This window comes from Vigna unguiculata, chromosome 7 (genome assembly GCF_037176805.1).
Source record: "Vigna unguiculata cultivar grain cowpea cultivar isolate G323 ecotype 2 chromosome 7, ASM3717680v1, whole genome shotgun sequence".
Taxonomy (NCBI): Eukaryota; Viridiplantae; Streptophyta; class Magnoliopsida; order Fabales; family Fabaceae; genus Vigna; species Vigna unguiculata.
The window spans coordinates 35,471,628-35,484,191 of NC_140798.1; the positions used below are offsets into that span (position 1 = coordinate 35,471,628).

General features: G+C 26.5%; 1 protein-coding gene across 1 annotated transcript; it reads left to right on the forward strand.

The window, feature by feature from the left end:
* Positions 1 to 1,791: 1,791 nt before the first annotated feature.
* On the forward strand, positions 1,792 to 3,898 carry LOC146884834 (uncharacterized). The gene has a single exon (XM_085675817.1). The coding sequence runs from the start codon at positions 1,860 to 1,862 to the stop codon at positions 3,783 to 3,785; it is 1,926 nt and encodes a 641-aa protein (XP_085531943.1). The 5' UTR covers positions 1,792 to 1,859; the 3' UTR covers positions 3,786 to 3,898.
* Positions 3,899 to 12,564: the final 8,666 nt, after the last annotated feature.

Here is a 12,564-nt window from a genome sequence, read left to right on the forward strand (position 1 = left end):
ATGATTGACTGAATATATAATTTCTCATGGATTTTTTTATTAACAAAAACAAATATATTATTTAGGGACAATTGGATTGTTTCAACTTAAACATCAAGTAATAGATACAAAAAGAAAAACAAATGGCTGCAATATAATTTTGACTCTCTAAATGATATGATGATAAAAAATATTATCATGACAATAATTTTATCGAAGACTAAACTTTACATTATAGATTTTTTATTATAACAATCTCAAAAGCATCTATTCAAACAAAATTCTCTATACATATAAATATACTCCAAAACATAGTTTTAATTTGTTTCATTATAATCTTTGGTGGATCATGTACAAGAGATGAAAACACCTTCTTGAATCACACAAGGAATGAACACCTTCTTTGAATCACACGAATGAGACTAGCTTCTCCTAGCAACAGCAGTAACACTCAATCATCCAAGATGCCACTTAATGAAAGTTATCGCTCTACTCACACTAAGTTGTTCAAAGCCTTCTCACAGAAAGTTCCCAAGTACTCAGACTTCTCTAACTTCTATATTTTGATAATGAAAGCCTACCACTTTATTTATAAAAGTCTATTTAGAAATTAGGTTAAAAATATGAAAAGTTAAGTAACAATTGTCATAGATAAACGATTATCATAAGTGATAATCGATTATCACAGAAACTTTTATAAAAAACATCTTTCTCATTGTGATAATCGAATATCACCAGTGATAATCGATTATCATAGAAGTTTTTCTCAAAAATCAGTTTTAACTGAGATAATCGATTATCAATAAAAATAATCGATTATTCCAGTGAGTTTTGCAAATAAATAAAGTTCTTTTGGTGCTCTACTGCTTAAGTTTTGCCTTTTTGACTATTGATGTACTAATATTCGGTGGATAATCGATTATCATAGAGTTTTTTCTCAAAAATCAGTTTTAACTAAGATAATCGATTATCACTAAGAATAATCGATCATTCTAATGAATTTTACAAATAAATAAAGTTCTCTTGGTGCTCTATTGCTTGGATTTTGCTCCATCTTCTTTTTGTGAACACGTAAACTTTATAATCTTTGATGGATCATCCACAAAATCCTACAACCACGAAAAAAAACACGGTCAAAAATCCCAAAACAAAAATGTCACAACAGAAATTTCATGGATCATGAACACTAAAAAGAAATTCAACAGAAATATGAAAGGTCAAACAAAAATGATTTGGCTATTAACTGTTATCCATTTGAGATGTTATACAAATATTTTTCATTTTAAAAGAAGACGAAGACCCCTAACCTCCGAGTTTTATAATGAACGCATGATTAATGAGACAGTAAAAAATTATGAACTTGGCTTATAAAAAAAGACCCAAAGACTTTCCCTTCATTTAGTAAAAAAACATTAAATTTAAGACTTCCTCCCACTCGATCTTTACAATGATTATCCTGAGACAACTCTAAAACAAAAATTGTAAATAGAAAATTTCTTATTTTGCATTAGAAAGGGGACAAGATCTCTACCATAAAAAAAATATTTTAAATTATTTTCTATTAAAACAATAGTTACTGTGCAGTAACCCTTAAGAAAAAGAGAAAATTAAGATTTCCCACTAAAATAAAAAATGATAAAAAATGTTAAGAAAATTATATAGTGCTGCATGGGGAAATCTAAAAAAAGTTGTTGAAATCTTGCGTTTAATATATTGGATTTTAAAATTGTTGGGTAGATAGGACGATGATAGTATAATATTAATGATGGGGTGTGATTGATTATGATACCAAACTCTTAAACTTAAAACCCTTTCCATTAATATATATATATATGTTTACGCTGAAGAAGGAAATATGAGAGATTTGCAAAACCAAAACCATGAGTGGATCGGAGAAAGCAGAAAACACCACATACCGCATAGTGGTGATACATAAGGAGGAGGAGAAGGTTGTGGGGAAAGAAGATAAAGATGTGTGTGTGTGCCGTGTCCCGAAATCCTTGATAGGAGGCCACCCAGAGGCTTTCAGCCCTCAATTTGTGGGGCTAGGACCCTACCATCATCCCCGTTTGGACCTCACCATGACAGATGTTCTCAAGAAAGCTGCAGCAATGAGGATCATGAACGACGACTTCAAAATCCAGGTCTCCGATGTTCAACCTTTCTACCACAAAGATACCTTAAACTCCTATGCCCACGACGACAAACACCAGCTCCTCGAGGATATCACCATGGATGGCTTCTTCCTTCTGGCTTTGATCAACTGGAGTCTTGATGCCCAACCTCCCAACCACACTTACTTCTTGACCGGAAAACATGGCATGCCCCTCGTCAACGCTCTTGGTGTAGAGTTGACCATCGGAGCTGTCATCAGGGATGTTTTCATGCTCGAGAACCAAATTCCCACCCGTCTTCTTCATCAAATCAACCAAGCCACCCCCCAACACGGAATTCAATCACATTTGGGTGCAAAAATGCTACATTTCTGTAAAATGTACTGTCCACTCGCCACGCCCCAAAGTCTCCCCCAACACACAAAAGTTACCCATTTGTTGGATCTCATGTACCATTTGGTAGCACCTATGCCCCTCGAGAGTGAAAACACACCACCTAGCCCTCAGGTTCACCCTGAGGTTCACCCTGAGGTTGAGCCTGAGGTTTACCCTGAGGTTGAGTCTGAGGTTGAGTCTGAGGTTGCGCCTGAGGTTGCGCCTGAGGTTGCCCTTGTGGTTCACCCCGGCAATGAGCCAGATACAGCGAGGACTGAGGAGCATGAACCTGCTGAGGTGACGACTGAAGTGGAAGTGAAAGTTGAGATGCCCAACATGACAAGCAGTAAGACAGAGCCAATTCGATGCTCTTCAATATTCTGTTCCATATGCTTTAAGACACTTTTATTTTTGGTGATCGTAGGCGTAATTTTGTGCTCAATTTTGTGGTATTTGCTTCTTTTCATCTGTCAAATAGTCTATAGTGTGTTACGTATTCCATGTCGTATTGTATATGGTATTCTTAAAACGGTGTTAACAGTATTTGGGAAACTTTTTATTTCCTTACTCCCCGTGCCGCGGGGACTGATGGCTGATACCACGAGGAAATATTCAATGGCCTCTGATGAAGGTAAAAATATTTGGATGGGGATCCAGATACCTAAGCAATGGGTTAATAAAATTCGGCAGCGCTTATTTGGGGAGGAGGATAAACGCCCCGCTGTTACAATCCAATCCGTGACTGAACTGGATGATGCTGGGTTTCACTTCAAACCCGTGAACAGCCTCCAAGACATTAGATTCGAGGCGAGAAAGAAGGTATTGTTTTTACCTGTTCTCAAATTGGATGAGAACTCTGAGGTGATAATGAGAAATCTGGTAGCGTACGAGTCATTGACTAGAGACACCTACTTGATCTTCACAAGGTACGTTGAGATCATGAGAGCTATCATTGACACTCCTGAGGATGTGAAGGTGTTGGTGCACAACGATATCATTGTGACTGAGCTGAGTGATAAAGTGGTGACAGATCTTTTCAATGGGATGAGCACATCCATTAGGCCTACCAAAACTGATGAACTGGAAGAAATGATTTTGGAAGTCAAAATGAAGTATGAAGAAAGCCAGTGGCTACAGAAGATGGTGAGATATGTGTATTCCTCTTGGAAAATCCTCACAGCTATTGCGGCCTTCTCTTTCTTTGTTCTCACCTCCGTGCAGACCTTTTGCTCGGTTTATGACTGCGCTTCTCATTTCTCCACAAATTTGGAGAGACTTCCAGCAGTTTCGGATAATGGTTTAATAAGTTATATTTAAGCTTATCATTCTATTTCGTAACTGTACTTTGTTGTTGTTGGTGTGTGCGCCTTATGTTAAGACCACCGTGTTCTCGTTTGCAAAAAATAAGTAAAACAGTTAAAGTTGTTCAATTACACGCTCGCAAACAAAAGTCCAGAACTTTTCTTCTCCTTCCAAATCTACCTCCCTCCTCCCAATTGGATGAATATCCTAGCAAAAACATAAAGTACAAAATTAATTTCATTTTTTAAAACAAAATGATCTTTTTGACTATTACATTTTTACAATTTTCTCTTACAATATTAGGTGACATCTTTTAACTAGCTTTTCATTTTTTCATTTTTTCATTCTCAATATTCTAAAATTATTTAGAAGATACCACTTCATATAGTAAGAGATAGTTGTCAAAATTTAGTGATCAAAATATCAATGTCATCTTTTAAATTAAATCATCTCTAAAGTAGTTGATAAGGAATATAATTTCCCATACATTAATGCCCTTGGTCATTGATTACTGATTCAATAATGTCGTTATATATATATATTTTTTAAATTACTTAAATGAATGATTATTTTACTTTTAATCATATTTCAATTAATACAACAAAATTGAGTGAATAATTTTGAAGAACATATAAAAAAAATATTAAAATTTTTCAAAGGAATATAATTAAATACATTGAATATTGAATATGTAGATAAATTTTTTGACTGCCAAATTGATTTAATATTTAGTAAAAGAATGATTTTCATCCCATATTTTATAATTTTACTTATAAATTTTAAGAAAATAATGAATCTATAGATATTGTATTTTTTTTATTAAACCTCATTATATAACTGAAATTATTTGATTTTTTATAAAATTATAAATGAAATTAAAAATGTGGAGGAATAATATATATATATATATATATATATATATATATATATATATATATATATATATATATATATATATATATATATTGACTTTTATAGATTAGCATATAAATCGATTACTACAATAATTAATTATTTTTTATCATTAAATTTAATTATTATTTAAATTTATTTTTGTAGTTACTTATCAAAATAATTGTTATTTATTATTATATTATTATTGTCAAATGAATTAATTTCAAAGCAAATACCTACGAAATCTCAATAATATATTAGAGTATTTTAAGCATTAATATCTAAAGTATAGTTTCTAACTTATGTTACATGTATTATGACAATATTAATAATGCAGTCATGTTAATTAATGTAATAAAAACATGTTGATTAAATAAAATAAAATTCTACAGTTTTTACATTGACATATGATTTTAACAAACATTTTTATCCATGTTGCCACCAACACAGATTGCATCATGCTAAAATTTAAAATCATGAAAAGTTGGTAACAAAGATTAGTTTAGTTATATTAAGACAAATTCGTAATAATTATAAAGTGAATGCAAAATAAGTCAAACAACAAATACAACTAACGACTTTAAACTATTGTGAGGGTAGTGATGTCATATAAATGGTGTCATTTTAATGACGAGGTTTATAAATAATTGTAAAATGGAGTTTGTATTTGCTTTGTGTAAATAAATCTGAATTTTGTCTTGTATGCTAGCCAATAGGAAAATGCTAGTTATTAATCACTGTTTTGTTAAACCTTAAAAAATATTTTAAATCTTTAATCGATATTTTTATAACACTAATAATACTTGTATTGATCTATTAGTATATTATATATTTAAATTTGTTAACTTATACTAAAAGCAGATAGCATTGGATTATATACCGTAAAATTAATCATGAAAATATGTCAGAGTGACGGATGACAAAAAAGTTTACAAGTGTCAAATTATATTTTTTTATATATAAATTATTATTTTTAATTAAAAAAAATTATTTATTTTCTCCTTTCATTTCTTCTCTTCAAAACAATCACACATAATTTGTGGCAGATCTTGATCAAAATTTATGAAAAACCAAAATAATATATTTAAAATTTATATATTTAATATTATTATCACCCATTCAATGAAAATGAATAATACTTAATTATAGCTATTATTATAGAACAAACTACATTATTTAACCGATTGTCCATCGTATGTAATGAGTAATCATGATGTCATGTTTTGATCTTCACTCTTTTTTTATCAATTTTAAAAAATAAATTCATTCTATTATTTTTCATTAATACACCTATTTCAAAAACAAGTTTAAGACTAAAAAATAATTTATTATAATATAATCAATAATTGAGAGACATAATTACTAAAAAATTATGATAAACAAGTCACAATTGAAAATTGTCTATAAAAAAAATATACAAAAGGGTCATGAGATAGAAAGATAGTGCTAAATATTAACCGTATTTCACTATCAAGTGAGACCAAAGATTTTTTTTTTTTTAAGAATGGAAGGAGAAGATATAAAAAAGGAGGATAGAGATAATAAGTTTTTATTTAACTTTTTTTTTTCTTGGTAACATAACAAAATGAAATCAGGTAAGGGTGAAAGATAAATACAACATGTAAAAAGCTAAAAAGATAATTAGAATATAAAATAAAAATTATCTTAACAATTTATTTTCTTTATTATATTTGATTTTATATTTTATAATTTATTAACATTAAATGTTATACTATATGATATAAATAAAAAAATACCTAATTTTATTTTTATTAACTTTTCAATATACTATTATCTAATTTAAAAAGATATATATATTTAAAAAAAATTAAAAATAAATAGTTTAACAAATTTTAAACACATACAATTTTAAAAAAAATTACAAAATGAAAAAGTTTGGGGGCCGTGACCCCTCCTTGCTTCAACTATGCTCCGTCATTTCACATAATAGTAAAATTAAAAAAATTACTATTATTTATTATCATATCATAAAATAATATCATTAAATATCAAATATTACTTTTAATTAAAGTGTTTCTCTACGTTCTTTCAATTATCTGAAATTTTTAATAATTGAATGAGAACTATAACTTGTTGCAATATTTCTTTCAATATAAGCTATCATACTACTTGTTAAAGAAATTTCAAATTCATTATATGAAATTATATAAATTTTAGAGAGTTGTTTTTCCTTTCTTCAAATTTTAATTCATGAAATTTTCTAAGATTAATTAATGTAGATGCATTATTTTCATTTTCATCGCAAACTTTTCTCTTAAAAAAGAAACAGTTCTTTTACCTTAAATCATAAACTACATGTAAAAGGAAAATAAATTGCTTCAAAAAAAATAAAGGTAAAAAATGAACTTACTCAGAAATTGTTCGGTCCAAAATATTCTTAAATTCTCAATTTCAATGTGGAGGAACTTGATTTTTGAAAATAATGAAAAATTGAGGTTAAAAATTGATTGAGAAAAGAAAGGTGAGAGAGAGATAGAATATGGAAGAGAGAGAAAAAGAAGAAAAAGAAAGTAATGGGAAAACTTTGTTTTCAAGTGAAAAAACAAACATTTGAAAATTTACTTAATACAGATATATTAAATTTTATGTTAATTAGGAAACATAACATTTATTGTTTATTAGAAAAAAATAAATATTATTTGATACTAATAAATATTGTTGACAATTTTTATAACAATATTTTTTATTTATTATATTTATGTTTGATTATGTTATATATATATATATATATATATATATATATATATATTCGTTGTAAATATATTCATCCAATTGTATTTTAAACACAAAGAAAATTAACTCATACAATTTTTTTCTATACTTAATAATAATAACATAAAAATTTAATTTTAAAATATACTTAAGCGTTCCTCGTTATAAATATATTCACCATATTGTATTTTAAACACAAAGAAAATGAACTCATACAATTTTTTTCTATACTAATTATAACAAAAAAATTTAATTTTAAATTATATTTAAAAAAAAAAAAAATTTGGAGGAGCATAACTCTCCTTAATCTTTAAGAAGGAACGTCCATGTGAACACTTAATAATTAATATTTTCTTTTCGAAAGGAAGATTGTCAGAATCCACGAGTAAAATAATATCATTAAATTAGTCGTGCACAAAAAGCTTATATGTCTATTTTAAAATTGTTGTCTCTTTAATTAACTAGAGAAAAAAGAAATTCTTAATCAACAGCTTGATCTTTACTAAAGTTCACATTTGTTTTAAGAAAATCCGTCTCTGTCCGAACCCATTCTTTAAGGTTAGGTTAGGTTAGGTTAGGTAAACTGATTAGAATTTAAAATATTAATACTGTAACACAGTTTTTTCATTCAACGAAATTTGTTAAAAATTATAAAACTATGTGATGTTCGCTTTGGTTTAACAAATCTTAATTTTTGTATTAGTCAATTTTATTAAATTTTAAACAATAAAATAATATATTTGAGCAATCATATTTTTGTAAGGAAAGTGATATTTAAAAATAATTAATAAAAATTCTATGATTAGCATATTAATATTTTAATTATATATTTTTTAACTTAAACAGCTAATATATATATATATATATATATATATATATATATATATATATATATATATATATATATATATATATATATATATATATTTATATATATTGTATAGTTCAGGAAATGACTGACATCAACATACTCATTTTACTTATTTTATGTCGAGGTCTCTATCAGGCCGACCTCAAATCGAGGTCTCTCTTAGACTGACCTCATCTTTATCATAGTCGTACATTTCGTTTAGGTCGGAGTTAATCCTAGAATGCAAGGATACACGATACGTGTGTATCGGGGGTAGCCCATTAGCATGACCCAAAGCAGCCCAAATGAGACAATCCAAGAGGGAGAAACTGACGCAGAGAAGGGGGTGCGAATAAAATGCAACGTCTCTAAGATATGTTTCGGGATTTTAGGGAACAATATGCGAGATTTTAGGAGAAAATAATGGAGTAGTGGGAAGGTTAGTTAGCTGAGAACTCAGAAATACAAAACGGTTACCAATAGAAAATCATATATATGAGAGATCAATAGATAAGAAAGGGGCATCTTTTAGTTGGGAAAAGAAGAGAAAGGACAAGCGAGAATAAAAGTAAGAAAGGGGCATCTTTAAGTTTTTGAACGTTATAAATATTTATCAAGTTTATAATATAAGTTAGTATAAAATATTTAAAATTATCATTTATTACAATTATTATACATTATTTTTATATGTTATTTTTATTATTGAATTAATTTATAAAAATTTCATACAGAGATATAATTTTTTATTATTGTCAAATGAATTAATTTCAAAGCAAATCCCTACGAAATCAGAACAATATATTAGAGTATTTTAAGCATTAATATCTAAAGTATAGTTTCTAGCTTATGTTAGATGTATTATGACAATATTAATAATGTAGTCATGTTAATTAATGTAATAAAAACATGTTGATTAAATAAAATAAAATTCTATAGTTTTTATATTGACATATGATTTTAACGAACATTTTTATCCATGTTGCCACCAACACAGATTGCATCATGCTAAAATTTAAAATCCAGAAAAGTTGGTAACATAGATTAATATATTAACACAAATTCGTAATATAAGTATAAAGTGAATGCAAACTAAGTCAAAACAACTAAGGACTTTAAACTATTGTGACAGTACTGATGTCATATAAATGGTGTCATATAAATGACGAACCAGTTTAACAATAATTGTGAAGTGTAGTCTTTATTTGGGTAAGTTGCTTTGTGTAAATAAATCTGAATTTTGCTAGCCAATAGGAAAATGCTAGTTATTAATCACTGTTTTCTTAAATCTTAAAAATTATTTTAAATATTTAATCTATATTTTTATAACACTGATTAATAATAATACTTGTATTGATCTATTAGTATACTATATATTTAAATTTTTTAACTTATACTAAAAACCATAGGATTATGTACTATAAAATCAATTATGAAAATGTATCAGAACACTTAATAATTAATATTTTCCTTTTGAAGGGGAAGGTTGTAAGAATCTACGAGTAAAACAATATCATTAAATTAGTCGCGCACAAAAAGTTTATATGTCTATTTTAAAATTGTTGTCTCTTTAATAAGTAGAGAAACAAAATGTTAATCAACAACTTGATCTTTACTTATGAGTTGACATTTGTCTTAAAGAAAATCCGTCTATATCCGAACCCATTCTTTAAGGTGTTAGGTAAACTGATTAAAATTTAAAATATTAATAATGTAACACACATTTTTTTGTTCAATGAAATTTGTTAAAAACTATAAAACTATGTGTTTTGTCGCTTGGTTTAACAAAACTTAATCTTGAATCAGTCGATTTTAATAAATTTTAAACAATAAAATAATATATTTGTAAGGAAAGTGATATTTAAAAATAAATAATTTAAAAATTTCCATGATTAACGTATTAATATTATAATTATATATTTTTTAACTGGAAAACTATATATTATTATATTATTAAAATAAGCTGTTAGGTGATTTTTTTTAGAGTACTGAAATAACACTTTTTGTATTTTTAAATACCTAAATATGTATAAAAATAATAAAAAGAAATTTAATTTTTATTAATTATTATAATTATATAAAAGAAATATTTTTAATTTCTATTTTTATGATTGACGGGTTCAATGGCGGAGCATAGAAGGAGCTGGGAGGGGCCATGGCCACCCCAAAGATTTTTGAATTTTTTTTAAATATATATATTTTAAAAAATTTTAAAATTTTTTAAATTTTTTTAAAATTTTTTAAATTATAAGTAGTATATTTTATAAATGGATGAAAACTTTTTATTTCTTTTATAAAATACAATCAATTAATGTTAATAGATAATAAAACATAAAATTTAATATATAAAGAATAAAAATATTTAGGTTTAATTAATCTTTTTGTCACTATTTTCATCTAAAAATATCAAGTTGGTTCTCAAGTTTTTTCTAGTCTCAATTTGGTTATGACTTTTGAAAAATTGATGCAATTTGGTTATTCTCATTAAATTTGTTAAAGCGGAACAAGGATTTCATCAAGATTGATAGTGAGAGTATGTTAATTATACCAACAAAACAAACTATCTTTATTTGCAACTTTAAGTTTAATGAAAAAACATTGATTTGTTTCAAGAAATTTAATGAAAATAACCAAATTTCACCTTTTTTTCAAAATTCAGAACCAAATTGAAACTAAACAAAATTGGAGGACCAACTTAAAATATTTGACCTAAAAAATAATAAAAAAATAATAATTAAACCAAATATTTATTAAGATATGTTTTATGTCATTTCTTGTTGTCTTGTTAGTTTTACAAAAATTGTATTTATCTCTCACTCTCATATTTTATTTTTTAAGAAAAAAATAATTATTTTTTCTCTCATTTCTCATTTGTCTTATTTCTTTTTCGAAGAAAAGAAAAGTAATTCTCTTTTATTTTACTTGATAATGAAATATTAATTTAATAGCTAACATTGTTTTTTTATCTCATGAGCCTTTGGTATATTCATTTTTTATGAATATAAAAGAAAAAATAATGTATTATGTGTTTTTCATAACCGAATTTTAATTGTTACTTAACTATACTATATTTTTTCTTTAATATTTACACTTCTCAATTTTTTTAGTAAGGTATGATAAATTATTTTTAATATTATTTTAAAAATAGGTATATTGATGAAGAATAAAAGAATATATTCATTATTCAAAAATGATAAAAGTGAAATTATTCGTGAAGATGAAAACAAGATATATTATATTTTTCACAACATTAAACTAAAGATCAAATTATTCGGTTAGAGGAACCAATTTTTAAAACATTATACTAATGATCCAATAATTTAATGATGAAAGAATTATACTATTTGGCCCCTCCAAAACTTGTGGTTAAGATCCGCCACTGGACGGGTTGATTATATATAGTTTCTCATGAATTTTTTTTTATCAACAAAATCAAATATATTATTAAATAGGTACAATTGAATTGTCTCAACCTATACCTAAAGTAATATATACAACAAAAAAAGAAAAACAAATGGTTGTAATATAATTCTTACTCTCTAAATGATGCTCCAAAAAATATTATCATAACAGCAACTCAATTAAATACTAAACTTTACATCATAAATCGTTTTCTATAACAATTCCAAAAACATCTATTCAAAAAATCTTCCATATATACTTACACTCGAATCAATTATAGTCTTAATTCTTTTCGTGGTAGACTTTATGATCAGCTGTGCATCATCCACAAAATCCTATAATCATGCAAAAACCACAGTCAAGAATCTCGAAACAAAAAAGTCATAACATGAATTTAAAATGGATCATGAACACTAAAAAAATTCAACAGAAATGTGAAAGTTCAAACAAAAATGATTTGGCTATTAACTGTTTATACACATATTTTTCATTTTAAAAGAAGACCAAGACGCCTAACGTCGGAGTTTTATAACTCATACAACGTGTGAACGCATGATTAACGAGGCAGTAAAAAATTATGAACTTGGCTTATAAAAAAAGACCCAAGACTTTGCCTTCATTTAGTAAAAAAACATTGAATTTAAGACTTCCTCCCACTAGATCTTTACAATGATTATCCTGAGACAACTCTAAAACAAAAATTGTAAATAAAAAATTTCTTATTTTGCATTAGAAAGAGGATAAGATCTCAACCACAAAAAAGATAATTTTTTACTGAAATTTTAAAATATTTAATAAAAAATACATATTTTAAAATAATAATCACTATAAAGTAACCGTTAATAAAAAAAATTAGAAAATTAAGATTTCCCGCTAAAATAAAAAGTGAAATAAAATGTTAAAAAAGTTATATACTGC

What these genes read in the sequence shown, in the direction of transcription:
- LOC146884834 (XM_085675817.1), top strand. Translation starts at nt 1,860, where the DNA reads ATGAGTGGATCGGAGAAAGCAGAAAACACCACATACCGCATAGTGGTG.